The following is a 20103-nucleotide window of genomic DNA, read 5'->3' as shown; positions in this document are numbered from 1 at the left end:
ACATTGTCCACAATGAAAACATGTTTCCAATAGTTCTGAGCACGTGATTACTCCTGAAAGAAAGAAAGCTCTTCCCTCTTGTGCAATTTTCGTTGTTGGTGCGTGAGAGTCGGTTTCAATTGACCAATAAGAGAACCTAATGTAATTTGAACTCGTGCAGCCTCCCACGGCGGTTTCCGTCAAAAGGGCCGAACGTAAGCGAAAATCAACGGCAACTGAATTGTCTTCCAATTCGTTATGTAAGATCCCAGTGTGATCAACATGAAAGGTGAATGTTATGGTTAAGTTATGGCGCTTATCGAAGAAGTGGATGAGAATTTTGACGCGAGAGCAATTTCTGAGAGAAGAAGGAAGCGAGTCTCTAGCATTCCTCATTTTTCTGTATTTAAAGGTAAAAACGAAACGAAACTGCCGGCTTTAAACAGCAACAAATTCCTTCTAAATCACCAACAAGACACAAAGACAACCTGACGTTTATATACTGAGCCTGGGTTTCCTGTATTAACTGTATATATGCAAGCTTCTCAGATATCTCTGCTCATAGTCCTAAGAAAATGAGGCAATCAGTCATTACTAAATTTCACCCACTAATCCTTTTTGTCCGGGGCGCCCAACGGTCCTTTTCGACAGTAGAAAGACTTTATCGCTCCAGATGTTCGCCTCACATTGTAATAAAAAATGGTTGTGTTTTTGATTGGAGCAGACCTTTGGGATATGGAAAATTAATCATTTTAGTCTTGAAAGGAAAACAAAAATTCGTTTAAAGTGCTGAATACGGTAAAGTATCTCAACAGCTCGTGAATTTGGCGGAAGGAATTTGTTTTCCAAAAAAAATCTACTACATAAAAATTAGGCTATAAAGGTACACAAATGTGTAAATGAATGACCCAAAACAAAGTAAAGGGAAAATGAAAAACAGTAAGCCACATTTCAAATATTTGCCGTTGATATAATTTTCTCAAAAGGGGTTCCGTCGCCGTTCGACTGACTAGTAGTAAACTGAGCGTCTTGCTTTTTTTCTCGAGAGAGCTACCCTAACTCACTCCCGCAAATTGTCTTCTTATATTTACAAACACAAGTTAGAAACAGTAAGTCTTTTTCTCGTTTTTTTAAAGAATGCATTAGAGTGCTCGAAAGATTAGGTGTCAACTTGAAAGCTTTTGATAAATTCAATTATTTGTCCGAGATCAGTTATAAAAACAAAGTTTCAGAGGATGTCGAATTATAAGGTTTGTCATCACCCCGTTACTCTTGTGAGAGATATTAAATAGCATTTGATAAAAAGGAAAACAACACAATATCGTTTTCTTGTCGTTAGATACATGATAAGGACGGAGTTGGAATTAGTAAACTCTACGTCTCTCATTGGGGCAGCTAATCTGGCTACTGAAATGTGAGTATCAAAAATCCTGCTCCGTGTTTAAACGGTAGTTTTTTTTTGTTATCAAATAGTAAATAGTGATACTCTTAATTAATAGATATTCCAGTTTGACACCGTGTTTTCTAGAGGAGTTTTTGAACTTTTATAACTTTTTAAATAAATTTACCTGGAAACAATTCGCTATGACAGGTCAGTTTTCACTTATTTTCATCTCGCAGTGTCAAATAAATTATGGCACGTATTTTTTTTTTGCAGAAAAAGGAATCTTCCTGTTTTGAGAAACCTAAAGCAAATATGTTTGCAGTACCCTGTCACTCAACACTTCCAAATTCCAATTCGACCTGGAAACAGTGAAGAGAAGAGCCACTCCGTGGAGTCCACAGAAATTCCTATTTATTTATTTTATTTTTATTTACTTAAAAAAAAGAAAGAAAACCAAATGGCCTCCATTTGGGCACATATCCTCATTGTACTCCTCAAAGGAAACATCTTTGACGTACCATCTTTCTCTCGGGTGCTAATGTCATAGCCTTGATAGTCTATACGAGCCCCCTACCCCCAACCCCTTCCGAGCAGAGAATGTAAATAATAATAATAATAATAATAATAATAATAATAATAATAATAATGATAATGATAATGATAATGATAATGATAATGATAATGATAATGATAATGATAATGATAATGATAATGATAATGATAATGATAATGATAATAATAATAATAATAATAATAATAATAATAATAATTAAATAAATAAGCTCGGGCAAATGACGTAATGTTTTTTTTTCAGTTCAATTTCATGATTTAATGAACCCGTTGAAAAGCAAATAGCTATGTATGTACCTTTTGCAGAACTGTGAAAAATGGAAAAATAGGTACCATGAAATTCACTCGTGCAAATGGAAAAGTGCACTGCAAAATTCAGCTGTAAGTGTTAAACTAATTATTTTCTGAATATATTATTATACAATTCTTAGCTTCATCGATTTCAGCTAAGTATTCTATTATCTGTTTTCTTTTGTTGTGATTTGTTGTAAGTGGCCTGGGGGAAAGCGATTCAGAAGATATCAACCTTTCTCAAATGTCGGGTTCAACAGTCGGGCGGAGCATAAAACAGGCTTTTGTGGCTGCTGGGTTTGGAAATACATCACTAGGAGAATACAGACTCCTTCCATGCCCATCCGGCACAGTTTTGAAGTTGGGCATTCGTACCTGCCAGGAGTGCCCAGCAGGTGAGTCTCTTTAATTGTCTATCTTGTATAGAAGATCTTTTTAAAATCACTGTTAAGGTGGGGGTAAACGTGAATTTGAATGGAATTTTAAGAGGTTTGAAGAAGAGATAAAAGAAAGAAAATGATTTTTAAAACACCAACAGACAGTTGATACCCACGCAAGAGCACCCCAGGTTTCTAGTGGACTAGCTTGGTATCTTTCTATTAATTATTAACTACAAATTGTAATTTTAAAACTTCACCAAATCTTAAATATTTCATATTTCTCTTAATTTTACCAATCCTTCTAGAAAAACTATCTCCTCCCAAACATACCCAAAATTCACCCAAAAATTCACAAAACACCCAACAACATAGATTTACGGGATAAGTAGAGAGTTTTTTAATTTCTTGAAACGAGAACGAGATAGTTTCCATTAAACCGATTTTAAGCGGCATGGAAACGGCTTTCAGGTTTACCCCCGCCTTAAGTCTTTTAACAAAGTTGTTTCCTAAGAAGAGCTTATCATAAATGATCACCACTGCATTAAAGCTGGCAAACAACTGATTTGTTATAACTGAAGACTTTGACAAACATTTATGATAAAAATTAGCGATTAGGAAATCGACGTTTCGGCGACTTTTTGTCGTCATGTATATTACGCTTTCCTTGCATATTTATTGGTAATGACGGACAAAGCGGCTTCTAAACGTCGGATTTCCTTATCGCTAATTCTCGTCTTTAAACAATTGATTAATTTAAAAGCAAAAGTGCTGAATCATGTATCTTTCATTCATTCATTCATTCATTCATTCATTCATTCATTCATTCATTCATTCATTCATTCATTCATTCATTCATTCATTCATTTGTTCCATATACACTGCTGTTTTGACTATTTAAATGTGGCATCTTTCGCTGGTTGTTCATGAGTATTCCGACATTAAATGTTTGCCCACTCCCTCGAATAATCTGTGTCTGGGTTATGACACGTGCCATAAGGCGCTCAGCAGAACAACCTGATCATAGGATACTGATCTAGGCAAGGTGGACATACGGTTTACAGGAAAAAAAGTAGGAATTTCGGAAGGGGTGTCGGGAATGTGACACATTGTCTTACTACGTATGGTTTAAAACATTTCACTTAGCTCGGAAGACAGATGGGGCATGGATTCCCCGGCAAAGTGATGAAAATTAAAACAACAACCACAACAACAACAACTCTGTGGAACAGCATGGATTTTCAAGGTCATTTTCTTCGCACAATTCGACCTACCTACTCAGAATTAAAATAAATAAATAAATAAATAAATAAATAAATAAATAAATAAAGAGATAAATAGAATGAAAGTCCACTTTATCAAGATTGCAGAACACAAAAGATATATGTTCATAACAACTAACCTTGACGGAGCGAAATGTTTGTTCAAAGCGACCCAGGAAACTACATTCAAAGAGTTGTTAAGATTTATATCTTTAAAGCTTAGGCTTCAAAATTTGATACTTAGAGAAGGCCATTTGGATGGACCAATCAGATAGGAGAACGTGACCGATTGAGGTCATGACATGGGTTCTACATGTAACCGATAACAAATTGCCTATAGAGTAAAAATTGACTATAGAGTAGACTTCCGCTATCTCCAACAAACAAGGGAAACATTTTTTTGTTCCAGACATACAAGTTTGAGATGCCAGTTGTAACTTTACTGTAAACCCTACCATCTCAAGAAAATGGTTTTATTTTCAGGACAGGGAGTGTTTACTGTACTTTCTAAATACTCTCAATTCCCCCCCCCCCCCCCCAAAAAAAAAAAAAGCATTTTCACTTATCTCCATGAAAAGGAAAGGAACATTCGTTTGTATTTTTGGATGGAATAAGAAACCGAGACAGTACGAGCGCTTCCAGAATGAAAGTTAGAATTTTCATGTCCGCACTTGATAAAAACAAAATAGTGGATTATTTACAGAGATGATTTGATCATAGAATCATGCTCAATAGGGTATCATAGTTTGCCGCCAAACACAGAAAATTAAAAGCATTGTGCCGTTTGGACTGTCAAATTCATACTTAGTACACTGACAACCTGATATAAAACCACAAAGGATTAAGGTTTCCTGTTCTTTACTAAAGACATACCTTGCAATGTGTTATATATGACTCATTGGATAGATGTATTTTTTTAAACCAAAAAAGATGTTTTAAAATGTACAGTTCTATCATAACGTTAATGAAAGCTTCTTCCAGTGATGCTCAATTTTTATTGAAATTGAATCTGCAAAATAATGAATGCTGTCCTGGAAAAACTTCATCTTAAAGGGACAGTATCACGCTATAATTATCAACACACTGAAAATAAAAAAAAACGCTATTCCGTCGATAGCAGCCAAGATATAACGACCAAAATTAAATTAAAAGAATAGTAGAATGCCAAGAAACTATCATCTGGAAGACGACCAAAATAAAGATGGGTTCAAATTTGAAAACGTGAGGCCAACCTTTTCCAATAATTTTCGCTGTCGTAACACGTTAAGAATCGGTTGTACTATATTTTAGTTCAACCTTTGCGTCAATTTTTTTCAATTAGCGATTTAGAAATTAACTGTAAGACAGTGTTTAAAGTTTAAATTTAGTGAATTTTTGGCCGAAATCATGATATCTCCCATGAAGCTGCCCCTTTAATTTATCTAGTGTGCTTCACAAATCACATTCTTGACTCCAGCATGTTATCTTTAGAGGACAAAACTTAACGCGCGCAAGCGTTATTTTTTTTCGTTACACATTGAAGTGAATTTACTTCTCAATGCATTAAAGTCAAATATTAAGAAAAAGAAAAAGGTCTTTTACGCCGCAAAATTGTAATAACATCGACGCAAACTGTAATAAAGTATTCAACGCAAAATGTAAGAACTTTTCTGACGCATAATGTAATAACGCAAAATGTAATAACTCACGAATGACGTGTATAGTATTTCGAAATCAGTATCATGATTCAGTGTACATTCACCTATGCATAAATTGAATAACAGGAGTACAGGTTTTATTCTCCACTCTTAAAAGTTTCAGATCGGGGGACTGGTGTTTTCTTACCGTATCTACTTATTGTGGCGCTTAACAATGTGACTCTTAGGTGCTACGCTCCTTTAAAACAGTCACTTTTGGAAACGTAAATGCATAATAGACATAAAGAGACTCAGTTAAAAAACTCTGTAGATCGGACTCGGGCACAGCGAAACCTCTCTTTACGGACACCTCTTGATGCGGACACCTCTCTTTTACGGACAGTTCACTTGGTCTCTGAGAGACCGAAATCCATCTAAGGCCTACTTCTCTAAAATTGGCACCTCTATGACACGGACACTAATTCATGTTCCCGCGGTGTCCGTTTTTAAGAGGTTTGACTGTAGTTATATGAGGATGAAACCCCTTCGTAATCTATCACCCTAGAGTTAATGTTCATGTGCTTCGAATAAGTGACCGCGTTGTTATTGAGGGCTGAGGCGCTTTTTGGAGGGCGGCGCCTATTTTTCGAGTGCCACACGAACGTGTATAATATACGATAGAAATTGTGACCATGTCGAGAGTCCCTGCAAAATGCAATATTAACGCAAAATGTAATAAAGTTTTCAACGCAAAATTTAAGAACTCTTCTTTTGAATAAGCGTAGCACCAAAAAGTCACATTTTTAAACGCCACCATAAGTAGATACCGTAAGAAAACACCAATCCTCCGATCTGAAACTTTTAAGAGTTGAGAATAAAACCTGTACACCTGTTATTCAATTTATGCATAGGTGAACGTACACTGAATCATGATACTGATTTCAAAATACCATTCACGTCATTCGTGAGTTATTACATTTTGCGTTATTACATTGTGCGTCAGAAACGTTCTTACATTTTGCGTTGAATACTTTATTACAATTTGCGTCGATGTTAATACATTTTGCGTTAGTATTACATTTTGCGGCGTAACAGAGTCCTTTAAATTGCCTTGATTGATTATACAAAAATGTCATGGAAGCTCAATAACTATAGTGAGCTGCTCGTTTATCGCGTACCACTTGTGTGACACTCCTACTATTTCCCTGCTTACCCTAGAAAGCATGGTTAAGGCTTTTGAGCTTTGAATACTTTTTGTTTAACATTTTAGGAGGTCATTATTCGGACACTGAAGCCTTTGTCAGTGAAAGTTGTTTACCATGCCCTAACGGAACTTTTGTGTCTGAGAACGATGCGCCTGGGAAGAGCGCCAGCGATTGCAAAGCCTGTCCTCAAGGTAATACCATTATCTTGCTAAAATATCCAGAGTGTTTAAAGGAGTTAAACATCTACAGCGAAACACAAGGCATGTAGTAACCTAACCCAGTCTAAGATTCCAAGCCCTGGAGAGGTTTTGGGGCATTGTCCCTTCTTTCACTTGTCCCGACGCATGGATGAAAAACCAAACGTGTCGCTGCAGAGTTTACTCATCCCTGGCCAAGAGACTCAAACGTTGGCGCTTCCTTTTCTTTCGTTTTTTCCGCTAAACAAACGAACAATTGTCCTTACGGGTAAAGATTGAAACGATTTGCAATCATGGGCAACTTTCAACAACAACAAATTAAAAAAAAACAAACAAACTGGAAACAACAAAGTAGTGCATATGAGTACACTAGTTATGTAAGGGTTATTGGCCTGGAACGAGGGGATATCTGATATATTCCCCTTGCGCCCGAGGGCACGCCACGAGGGAAATATATCACAAATCCCCGAGGGACAGGTCAATAACATGCTTATTTTTTCTGTTGGTGAGGTTTCCTTAATAGAAACAAAGACCTTAAATAGTTAAATGCTTATTTTATAACAGGTCGAAGTCTAATACACAACACTTTTTGATGACAGTTGTAGGCAGTGAGATTTCGGCTCTGAAGATGTTTTTCTCAACTGTTTTTTGAACTTTGGATTATTCACACAACAATATGTATAAACAACTGCTTTTGTCTGCTGGTATACGTGGTAAACACTGCATTCAGTACACTACACGTGGTTGAGCGGCTGTTGTTAAATTTTGGAAATAGTGTGCAGTCAGCTATCGTTCCGTGTGGAAACAACGATAAGCGGTTGTGAAGATGAAGTCTTTTTAACCAAAAACTTCCTACACTGTCTTTGCTGAGCGGATTAGTGACCGTAATCCTGCAAATGTAAAGAAAGCTAACAGTGGCACAGTACGAGTATGGAATGAGTGGCCTGTTATTAAATTACTAGTAGTAGTAGTAGTAGTAGTAGTAGTAGTAGTAGTAGTAGTAGTAGTAGTAGTAGTAGTAGTAGTAGTAGTAGTAGTAGTAGTAGTAGTAGTAGTAGTAGTAGTAGTAGTAGTAGTAGTAGTAGTAGTAGTAGTCAGTAGTAGTAGTAGTAGAAGAAGTAGTAGTAGTAGTAGTAAAAGTTATGTTCTTCATTTTTTTCTTTAATAGTAAACGATTAAGCACTCGTTGAAATTTTTGAGAACACTGAATAAGGGGAATAAGTCGAGCGGTATATGACGAGGGAGGGGGGAGATATATATTTCCCCCTCGTCCGTTGTTATCAGTTATTGTTTTCAACCCCGCCCTCCCCTTTTTAACCAAAGCCGCACCCAGCTTTTCAGATAGTTAGTAATTGACAGGGGCTATTGCATATATTCAACCGAAAAGAACAAAGGAAACCGAGCCAACCGAAAAATAAGAAATATTAATTTATACTGCGCTAAATAATTCACCTAATATTTTTGAAAATTCAAGGTGGCTCCCAAACCCCTCCTATAACATCTTTTTTTAGTGAGTTTGCAAGAAGGTGCGTATTGGCATGCTGGTTAGAATTCCATAGTAAAACGTTGGGATCATACAGCTCGTTTTTGTGTTATGCTAACCTAAGCTGAAACAAGGGATGTTTTTAACGGCTATATTTTTGTTATTGTTGCTTATTAAGTCGAACAATTATGACTATGTTTGCACCATTTACTGATAAAGAATAGCAGTACTTATCGATCAAATTATAACTGAAGAGAAAAGCTGCAAACCGTTATGAGCGACCTCAAAATCACAAACAGACATAGAAGCAAAAAGCTATACATGCATAGATAAGGAGATTAAAAACTATACTTTATTTTTCATTAACAGGAACTGATTCTAGCTCTTTTGCTGGATTTCGAGCTTGCAAATGCCTGCAGTCGTTTTATCGGACAGATCTGTTTGGGGAATGCAAACCATGTGGTGCTGATGGTTTAGAATGCGCTGATGACTTCGCAACTTTAAAGTCTGGTTTCTGGTGGTACTGGGAAAATGAGACACACAAACATCTCTATAGAAAATTCACAAGCAATGTCCTTAATGTTACCGCTGAAGTTAATGCACACATTAATGGCTCGCTACCCAATCGGTCTTTAACTAAGTACCCACACGCTGTACCAAAACCTCATAGATGTCCTCGCCAAGAATCTTGTACTGGAGGTATAGATTCTAACTGCAGCACTGGATACAAAGGTCCGTTGTGTGAAGTTTGCAGTGATGGCTACTACAAGCAATTTAAAAGCTGCGAACTGTGCCCAACAAAAAAATGGATGATCGGGCAGCTTTCTATCTCGGCTGCAGTCATTATCATAATAATCGCTATCCTGGTATGGTCAAGCAAAAAGAAAAGCAAAAAGAATGTCGGGCGTTCTTCAGTGGACATTGTTCTTGGGCGGCTCAAAATCGTTATTGGTTTTTACCAAGTAACGTTTGGACTGCTTGAAGCATTTGCATACATTGAATGGCCCCAATCTCTTGCCCTCATCGGAACTTATTCCCAGGCTTTGCAGTTAAACGTGTTCCAGATTGCGCCTCTTCACTGTCTCTTCCCAGAATTGAAAATTGATGCATTTGGAGATCTTTTTTCCATACTCACGCTAAACGCTTTAGTTATCATCCTGTCGATCTGTGTTTACGGAATCAGAAAGTTTTACCTCAGATTGCGTTCCACCTTGGATGACCAACAGAAAGCCCTCAAAATGTCTCAGACGAAAGAGTTTATCTACAGAAACGCGTTTTTCATCCTGTATGTTACCTACCTCAGCACGTGTTTGAAAACAGCAGCCGTACTGCCTCTCGCTTGTCGCACGCTTTGCAGTGATGATGAAAAGGATGATTGTACCAGTTATTTAAAGGCGGACTTTGGCATAAACTGTAATAGTTCAAGATACAATCGTTTAGTTATCGTTGGATACGTTGCCGTCGGTTACGTGCTTTTCCTGCCAGCAGCTTCATTCCTCACTCTCTTCTTGAGTCGACGAAGGTCGCTGCAAACTATCCGAAACGACGACGAAGGTGCCGGTGAAAGTTGCGACGACGACAATGAAGCAAAAAGGGCTGAATTGCTTACGGGATTACGATTCCTGTTTGAAAACTACAGGCCTTCTGCATGGTACTGGGAACTTGTTGATACAGTGCGCAAGGTTATCCTGACATCTGGTTTAATCCTAATCGGCAGTGAGAGCAGGTCCTATGCAGGAATCGCTTCCGTCATGTCAGGTATCTATGCAATTGGCTTTGCCGTCAAAAAACCAGTGGTAGATCCGTTCGAGAACAGGTTAATGCTAACATCTTTAGTGGTTACTTTCGTCAACTTGGGAATAGGAGCCGTGAGTAAGATTCCCAGCGAAAACATCCCTTCATCTGTGGATCATTCCGTGGATAAAATCATGTTCGAGTTACTGGTAGTTGGAGCAAATGCTTCAGTGATCCTCCTTCTAATTGGTAAGTGCCTTTTTGTAAGTCATCTTTTTATCCAATTCAGCCTGGAAAGAGAGGGTGGGGAGACTGATCTAGAATCAGCCCGTGACGTTTAAAGTACAAACGCAAACACCACCAAACTTGCTGACTTTTCCTAAGATGTATCAGCCTACAATCTGGTATAACAGTAATTTTATCAAGTGGCTTGCTGTTACCATGCCGACAAGATATTGATAACATTGTCACCCATTATGCTTTGCACTCCTCGACGGGGAAATCTACCGTTCTCTCTGATATAAAAATTCAAGGTTTTTTTGTTTTTGTTTATTTATTTATTTATTTATTTATTTGTTTAATTTTTACACGGTGGAATGAAATTCTGCTGTATCTTGCCTTATACAACATGTTCTGGATTTAATTCACAACTACACACTTTTAATTTACCAGTGGTTTTATTTGATGGATTCATTCATCATTGGAACATCTTCTTGGATACCCGTGTGTAGACACGATGGCCCGTTGCTAGGCAACTTTCCTCCGCGACGCTGTTCTGGTCATGTGATGTGTTTGTTTCTAAAATGGCATCCGTGATAATAATTTATGTAGATATATTCGCCTGACGTTGTTCCAGGCCAATATTCTCATTGTTCGTTTGTCATTTGAATTTACATAAATTATAACTCTTTCTCTGCGTGAAAATCTAACGGGGAGGGGCTCAAGGCCGTTGTGTCTCCCGAGTATCCCCTAGCCAGGGTAGGGACATGGCAGAACACAGGCCAAGGCACAAAAAGAATAACTGGGTTGGCTAAGCTGGTGGCTTTTGATCTGCTTAGCTTCGAACCTATGGCTTTCCCGATCTCCTTCAAGTACGAATCAATCAGTGGATCACACATTTCCAATTTGTTTCCGATCACCTCCTCTAAAAGCGAATCCATGTTTGTCATACCGTAGTTCGACTTGTTCTTTGCGCTCCTCACCGACTTAATCCAACTTCTTTCAATGGAGAACTTCATTTCGATTATTGACGTATTCCAAAATGTTGCTCCTCTCTCGGTAGCTGTGGAACGTCCCCTTAAATCAAGCAAAGAACTTTCGTTCTTGTCACCCGCTTTGTCATTGTTGTATGTTTTGGTGGTACACATCGCTGCGATTGACGAGCCCGCACAAGTGGGAGAAAAATACCGGCAACAGGCCATCGTGTGAGGAAATGATATTTCTTAGTTTGTAGGGCTTTTCAAACCTATTCGCTGACATTTTACTCCATTAAGCGTGTTCGAAGTCCCGGTAGTCTGCCGGCGGACTACATACAGCCCGCTTGGTCGTGTATTATTTTATTGACTTTATTCTTGACGGTACATTGTGAAGATTTACGTTTGCAATCGACCTCATTTGTGTCAAATTTTACCCTAAAAGGGCGTAAATAAAATCCGGAACATGGAACATTCCGGAACATTCCGGAGCATTGAATAGAACGAAATAACTAAAGGGAAAAAATGGAAAGGATATATGAATACTGAAAAAGAGAGAAAAATTATAAAATACATAAAATAAATCAGCTTAACTAGAATAAAAAGTCAAATTGTCGTACCAACTAACACAACAGCTTGCAACAAAATCTAACAGCCTGAATGATACTAATTGGACGAACCAAGGGAGGTTTCCTGCCCTATCACTACACAGATGTCAACAGTAACAATAGTTAAAACTATCACGAGCTTAAACGAGCCAAACCAAACCCAGCTGAAATGGCCTATATGGCATCAAAAACACCATCGTTAAACACACGGAATAAGAAGTCATATTCAAAATGAGGAGATTTTCAAATATTAAACATACGATTGATGAATAAAAGGCTCTATCAAATCCGTCTTGACCAGATACAAAAACACCGGTATAGCACAGGCCTTGATAAAACCAATTTTACTCTGAAAGACATACTCGTGCAAGCTCAATCTTTACTTACATAATGTAAGCGGATCAGTATCTTCAAGAGAAACAATCTTTTTATACAAATATTTTTCTTTTATTGTAGTTAATCTGATTTATGTTATTTTTTTTTTTTTCATAACTAAGCTTTTCAAAGTTTTAGTTTTCAAATATATTTTTTCTATTTTTTCGTTAATTTATTTCGTTCTATTTCATGTTCCGGGATGTTCTGAGATGTTCCGGAATATCCCATGTTCCAGATTTTAAAGAAACTCCAAATAAAACCCATTTAACACAGATTTCATTGATACGCGACCCTCGAATAAAAACTCCCGCGAGCATTTGGCCATTCGCTTCCGTCAATCATGCGCTCCTAATATGGTGTTATAGGAATGCCGCTCTTGTATTCAAAAATATGGCGGCCACTTTGTAGCCTGTTCGTTTGACATGGTTGCTTCTTCTTCTTCAAGTTTACGTTGGCGACTGGTGCTTTGCTCGTGCAAGGGTTGAGCGCGATCGCTATAGCAAGACTTCTGAAAGTGGGGTTGACATTTGTGAAGAAAATTCGGAAAAATACAGAAATACCTCCACGGTTGATTTCACAGCCCGGACGGGAAAAGCAAGCCAAATGGAAGGTAGGTGAAAAAAGAATCGCATAAATCGGCATAAATAAACGACCATGCAGTAGATGACATTGATCACCTTTTATCATTTACAGCACATGATGTATTGTTTATAAGGAGAGTAATTGAGCAATATCCAGGAGTGTACGAAGATGAAAATATACAGGGATGGCTCAGTTCAGTACGCAAGAGGAAAGACAGTCAGAGCGGTGGCTTTTTATCAATCGATGCTCAACCCCTGCACGAGCAAATACACCACTCGCGAACGTAAACGGGAAGATTAAGAAGCAACCATGTCGAACGAACAGGCTACAAATTGGCGGCCATATTTTTGAAAACAAGAGCGGCATTCCTATAACACCATATAAAGAGGGCAGGATTGACGGAAGTAAATCGCCAAATGTTCGCGGGATTTTTTATTCGAGGGTCGCGTATCAATAAAATCGGTGGTAAAAGGTTTTAGTTTATGGCGTCATGGCTTGTTGTGTAACGGGATGTAAATTGTTATTGTCTTATCCAGTGCGAATTCGGTCATGCAATTTATTCAACCGAACGTTGTATTTATGCGTACCCCTCGATGCCATTTCTTCATGTGGTCTACGGCCATGGAAAACTAGGATACCCAGTAAAACATGGTTTTAATTATTCGATATTCATACAAATATATAAACAATAGCCTCCATTTGGCGCGAAAATATGCTCAGATATTTGTCCGTAGTTAATCTGATTTATGTTATTTTTTTTTTTTTTCATAACTAAGCTTTTCAAAGTTTTAGTTTTCAAATATATTTTTTCTATTTTTTCGTTAATTTATTTCGTTCTATTTCATGTTCCGGGATGTTCTGAGATGTTCCGGAATATCCCATGTTCCAGATTTTAAAGAAACTCCAAATAAAACCCATTTAACACAGATTTCATTGATACGCGACCCTCGAATAAAAACTCCCGCGAGCATTTGGCCATTCGCTTCCGTCAATCATGCGCTCCTAATATGGTGTTATAGGAATGCCGCTCTTGTATTCAAAAATATGGCGGCCACTTTGTAGCCTGTTCGTTTGACATGGTTGCTTCTTCTTCTTCAAGTTTACGTTGGCGACTGGTGCTTTGCTCGTGCAAGGGTTGAGCGCGATCGCTATAGCAAGACTTCTGAAAGTGGGGTTGACATTTGTGAAGAAAATTCGGAAAAATACAGAAATACCTCCACGGTTGATTTCACAGCCCGGACGGGAAAAGCAAGCCAAATGGACGGTAGGTGAAAAAAGAATCGCATAAATCGGCATAAATAAACGACCATGCAGTAGATGACATTGATCACCTTTTATCATTTACAGCACATGATGTATTGTTTATAAGGAGAGTAATTGAGCAATATCCAGGAGTGTACGAAGATGAAAATATACAGGGATGGCTCAGTTCAGTACGCAAGAGGAAAGACAGTCAGAGCGGTGGCTTTTTATCAATCGATGCTCAACCCCTGCACGAGCAAATACACCACTCGCGAACGTAAACGGGAAGATTAAGAAGCAACCATGTCGAACGAACAGGCTACAAATTGGCGGCCATATTTTTGAAAACAAGAGCGGCATTCCTATAACACCATATAAAGAGGGCAGGATTGACGGAAGTAAATCGCCAAATGTTCGCGGGATTTTTTATTCGAGGGTCGCGTATCAATGAAATCGGTGGTAAAAGGTTTTAGTTTATGGCGTCATGGCTTGTTGTGTAACGGGATGTAAATTGTTATTGTCTTATCCAGTGCGAATTCGGTCATGCAATTTATTCAACCGAACGTTGTATTTATGCGTACCCCTCGATGCCATTTCTTCATGTGGTCTACGGCCATGGAAAACTAGGATACCCAGTAAAACATGGTTTTAATTATTCGATATTCATACAAATATATAAACAATAGCCTCCATTTGGCGCGAAAATATGCTCAGATATTTGTCCGCGGACATTATCTGTTCCGAGAAGCGAACAGTTTTCCGAGAGCGAAGCTCGAGGAAAACTGTGAGCTTCGAGGAGCAGATAATGTCCAAGGACAAATATCTGAGCATATTTTTAAAGTCAAATGGAGGCTATTGTGTTTATTATCCTTCAAATATGCGGGAATCTCGCGGGAATCGGCAGGATCTGCCATTCTGTCATATGTCAATCACGTCAAAGTTTGTCAGTTGGCTTCCAAAATCTCCACGTCAGTTCGCTTCCGGTCGAAAGCGTTTGTTTGGGGAAAAGGTAAAACATTTGAAAGGAAAGTAAACTTGTTTAATTCCGTGAAAGACAAAAGCAAGATACAAGTGGCGGATAAGGTTACAGGGAATCTAACTACCTCTCGAGGACAAGCTAAAGATCACTGAAAGCGAAAAACTGTAAAGTATCGCATTCCGAAAAAAGTGTAAACTGCCGTCGACGAAACAGCCGGCGCTTTGTCGTTCTCTTGGTTTATCTCGTGTTCAATTGGAGCAGCACTTTATATCGAAAATACAATTGTGGAATTTGCTAGCCGAAAACGACCTGTGAAGAAATCGAAGCTGAACCTGCAGTCGGATACGACGCCACCGGTTGTTTTTGCTGGATTCCATCAAAGCGCTTTCTTTGCTAACTTGACATTGAATGGAGCCAGCAACGAAGTCATTCACAATCACTGAGGATTAAACTTGTTGCTCGAGAGTAGGACGAGCTGCTTCTCTTCGTAGAGAATTTCGACATCTCGGGGTATCATGGCTGGTTTTTGTTTCGTGGACGAGATTTTATGTTCGTTAGCGATCTCGACCAGGTGAGCATTGATAGCATCATTTACCGGCTTGAACTCTGTCAGTAATGGCACTGAAATTTATGTTTTCGTTATTTAAATTCTTTATATCCAGGCCAGCACGAATTGCTCTCATTGAATTACAACTGTAATATTTGCCGTCGTGTGAGCGAGCTTCGAGCTTATTAAATAAACTCCTTTAATAGCTTGTTGATGGCTTTTTCATTTCGCCAGACTGAAAGAAAACCATAAATACTCTTAAATGAGATGGGCTAAAACTTTTCGCCTTTCATATTTTTCAGTTTTACCACATTTTTAATTCAAGGACTGTTAAACAGAGTTCAAACCAAGAGAAAATGTCGCAAATACGAGCTTGAGTATTTCAACATTTCGTTTACGAACAGCTTACCGTCAAAAACGTTTAGAGCGTATGTTGTTTTCTGGTACTGGTTTATCGACCAGCAGGTTTATCTCTTCTTCTGTCACAAAAGCAAACCGTTCCCCCATCTTGACATTCATTTTAATTGCAAACTTGACGCTCCTTGAAGGTTTTGAAATTGGGGAATATCACTTGGGGAATATCCTCGGATATTCCCCAGTTTTAGCTGGGGTATATTCGGTCACGTGAGGCGTTTAGACCAATCGCACGCGACCGAAAATATTTGATGGATTATAATGAATAATATAAAATATTCCATAAATATTTGCATCGTGTCATGTATCGAGGGTTGAGAACACAAATACCATAATAATGCAAGTTTTACTGTTAATCTTTCTCGCACGTTGATGGCAAATTTAGCCCGTAAAACAACATCAAAGCCGTGGTTGACTAGGATCCATTAAGGCGGCTTACTACAGGTGTTGCACTATGTGAGTGTAATATGCGCGCTCTCCCAACACGAAAGCATCACACGCGTGCGAACCGATGCGAGCTTGCGACCACGCAAGCAAAAATAACAAAATGGCGGCCCTCGGAAAAAAAAAATTTTACCATATACCGAGTAGGTTCCAGAAGTGTACTAAGTAGCTAAATTATGTTTGGGCTTGAAAACTGATAAAACGTGTTTTCTAATGGTTGCTGGTCCTTAACGGCCTTGAAGCCTTTGCAGAGCTGCGGAAAATCCCTGAACACGAAGGTAGCATGCGCTCACCAGTTGGAGCGCGCGCGCACGCTGCAACCCGGGTTTTCCCTGAAACAAGCATGCGCAATGGCTTTCCTACCGTAGATTGCGAAAACCATTTTTTCTCGCTAAATTTCTACAAATCTAGCCGTACAACCTACATTCAAATATTTGCTATATTTTAGAAAGTTTCAAATAAGGCAAAATTTCAAAATCTTGTCATTTGCCAAATTTCTACCTGACAGAGGTTCGTGCTCTTACCTGCAAATACGTATTTTTGCCCACTTTCCAAATCCTGAGATTTTAAAGTAGGGTGGTACGGCCAGATTTAGAACCAGACAACTCTAATGACAAACTTTATTTCTGACTCAAAAGTATCTCAATTGTATTTATTGTGCTAAAAAAATTGCAAAACATCTCCTCCTGGCGTTCTTCTTAAGTTTGATTCAAGGCCTTCTTTCACACCAGAAAACTGAAGTAAGCCACCTCAAGTCTGTTCAGTCCAGTCCTTCGCATTTCGCGTGCCTGACTATAGATACGGCAAATACTATTTCTCTTTCTTATCCTTACGGATGGATACTATCTCTTCTTTGAAACAAACGATATGTGTGCAAAGACGGCATTCTGTTAAGCCATTTCTCATTAGCTGATCGGAAAGCGCCGGGTATCATCCCAACATTTCTAAATAACTTTCAAGCAATTCCAATCTCTTCTAACGATCACAAGACCTCTAGACAAAACTGAAGAGCTACAAGCCATCAAGGTATCAACTACACTGTAACTGGGTAGTTGTTCCCAATAAAAATCTACAATGGCCATACTAGTACTCAAACAAAGGTTAGGCATCTCAAACAGGTAACATATGATGAACGTTTCATAGCTATCAGCTAAAAAAATAAACTTTTCCACTTCTCAGCGGACAGTTTAAATTTTGGCCAATCCTCAGTTACTGTGTTTTCAAAAGGTAACACAAATTTCCCTGGGACTGATGTCTCTAAGGAATAGGCCTTTTGCAACAGTTGATCACGTGACCAAAAATTGGCAAACTTGCCAATAGCTGCAGCTATATGAATTACAAAAATGCAAAAAGATTTTGTGCCAGTTTAAAAATTGGAAAATTTACAAGGATTTGTATGGAAAAGCACTAAAGCGTGACTGGATGGCAAGCTGGCTTTTTCTCACACAAATCCTTCTAATTTTGAACGTCCATAAAAATTTCTCTTTCGAAGATATAAGCCTGGCAATTCGCATGCCAGGTTGTTTTCTTTTTTACGCTCTTTTCAGTTTTGATAAAATTATTTGCTAAAAATAGGTAAATCATTGTGTTTAAGAGAAGTAGGTAACGTGATCAACTGTAAGTTGCAAAAGGACTATTGGGGAATTTCCATATTTCAGTAATGTGTAAATAACGGATTCGAGGAAAAAACAGAGAAGCAGACCAACGAGTATTGCATTGCCCTTTTTCATTAATGGCGGCCGATTTATTATTCTTTTCAAATATGTTAATAGGCCTTACCAACTTCGTTTTAAAGTAAAAATTCTACTGAATTTTGCCTTTGCTAGCGAGCCTATTAAGGCTAATTTCCATGAAAATGAATTAATAATTTATCGGCTGCCATTTATGGAAAAGGTCTATAAGTAAAAGAAATCAATACCCAATGAGGCAGGTTCAATGGTTTCAAATTTCTAATTTCTCAATCCTAGAAAAAGATTCTTTAACTCTCCCATTACAATTTAAGTAATTTAGTTTATTTTGTCTTTTCAGTCCAGTACATTATATACCTTTATCGTTACGTCAAAGAATGGCGCAAAAATCCAAAATGGTCCCTATCTTGTTGCCTCGCCCTGTTGTTACCTTTGAATGAACTTCAGGGCGAAATTCGAGGATTGGCTGGGACTAACGTTCTTAAGCAACAACTTCAGACAGGTAGAATTGACATGCCGTCCATGACAACCGCCATAAAAGACAGCGGCGTGGTCAACTTCACCCTCGAAGAAGAGGAAGAATCAACTGAGAATCCTTCAAGGAAAGAAGACGAAGAACGGCCCGGCAACGTCGAATCCCACACTGATGTGACCGTCGTCACTATCCACACCGCTAAACCAACAAAATCATATGATACTAAACTTTGAGCAAATGATACGCAATCAACGTTGTAACTGTTTTTTTTTTTGTGGTGGTGATTGTGCTTGTTTTTTGTTTGTTCGTTATTTTTATTTTGTTTTCTTTTACTTTTTATGTTCTTTTCTATTCACTTGCGCAAAAAGAAACGCAGCCTTCAGTTTTTAAATATAATTTATAAGATAGAAGTGTAAAACGTGATCTAGGCGTCATTCCACTCTGAAATAATTGTATGATTTAAGTACGTAGAAAGAGCGGGGGCTAGATTACATTGCCAACGCTGTTACAAAAAATCAATCCGAGAGACATAGATACCTATTAACTGCTGCTGTTCTGAATTACGAATTAGTGAGTGAAGTCCAAGTGAAATAATTTTAATAATCAATTAAGTGAATCATAATTATTAGTATTGTACCAGTAAACTAGTACAATTATGATTACTGATCCATTAGTTCATGAGTAGACAAAAATTAAGCTATGATCCAACAGGATGAATGACTTTAATAGTAGCGAATCCCAATAAATAACAAAGGGAAAAGCAAACATTAGGGAATAATAAATATACCTTCTCTGTGGCATGCTAATTAGTGAGTTAAGGGATGCTACCTTCCATAAGAGTAAATCGCCTGAAAAATGGCTCATAACAAGAAAGATTTAGTAGATAACATAAAAGAAAAGAGGGAGTAGATAACATAAAAAGAAAAGGTTTAGTAGCTACGAGATATAGTAGATAATATAAAAAAATTTAGTAGATAACATAAAATAAAAAGATTTGGTAGATTATATAAAAGAAAGGATTTATTAGATAACATAAAAACGAAATATTTAGTAGATAACATTAAAAGAAAATATTTGGTAGATAACATAAAAAGGAAAGATTTAGTAGATAACATTAAAAGAAAAGATTTAGTAGCTAGGAAAGATTTAGCAGATAATATAAAAAGAAAAGATTTGGTAGATAACATAAAAAGGAAAGACTGAGTAGATAACATAAAAAGAAAAGATTTGGTAGATAACATAAAAAGGAAAGATTTGGTAGATAACATAAAAAAGAAAAGATTTAGTAGATAACATTAAAAGAAAAGATTTAGTAGATAACATTAAAAGAAAAGATTTAGTAGATAACATAAAAACAAAATATTTAGTAGATCAATTAAAAGAAAAGATTTGGTAGATAACATAAAAAGGAAAGATTTAGTAGATAACATTAAAAGAAAAGATTTAGTAGCTATGAAA

At 37.7% G+C, this 20103-nt stretch overlaps 1 protein-coding gene and 1 pseudogene across 2 annotated transcripts in view; one reads left to right on the top strand and one right to left on the bottom strand.

The window, feature by feature from the left end:
• The window catches only part of LOC146475649 (ras-like protein 1), a 491817-nt pseudogene that overhangs the window by 458836 nt on the left and 12878 nt on the right, over positions 1-20103 (bottom strand). The gene's annotated exons all lie outside the window — the stretch shown is intronic.
• On the top strand, positions 1322-19437 carry LOC146475650 (uncharacterized). The gene is made up of 6 exons (XM_085115967.1): positions 1322-1393; positions 2240-2314; positions 2426-2619; positions 6750-6875; positions 8734-10347; positions 18511-19437. Exons 1-6 carry the CDS (start codon positions 1323-1325, stop codon positions 18876-18878), a joined length of 2448 nt encoding a protein of 815 aa, XP_084972093.1. The 5' UTR covers position 1322; the 3' UTR covers positions 18879-19437.

The sequence above is a fragment of the Pavona decussata genome, unplaced genomic scaffold (assembly GCF_977016875.1).
Source record: "Pavona decussata unplaced genomic scaffold, jaPavDecu1.1 SCAFFOLD_84, whole genome shotgun sequence".
Classification (NCBI taxonomy): domain Eukaryota; kingdom Metazoa; phylum Cnidaria; class Anthozoa; order Scleractinia; family Agariciidae; genus Pavona; species Pavona decussata.
This window is presented reverse-complemented; position numbering and strand designations above follow the sequence as displayed.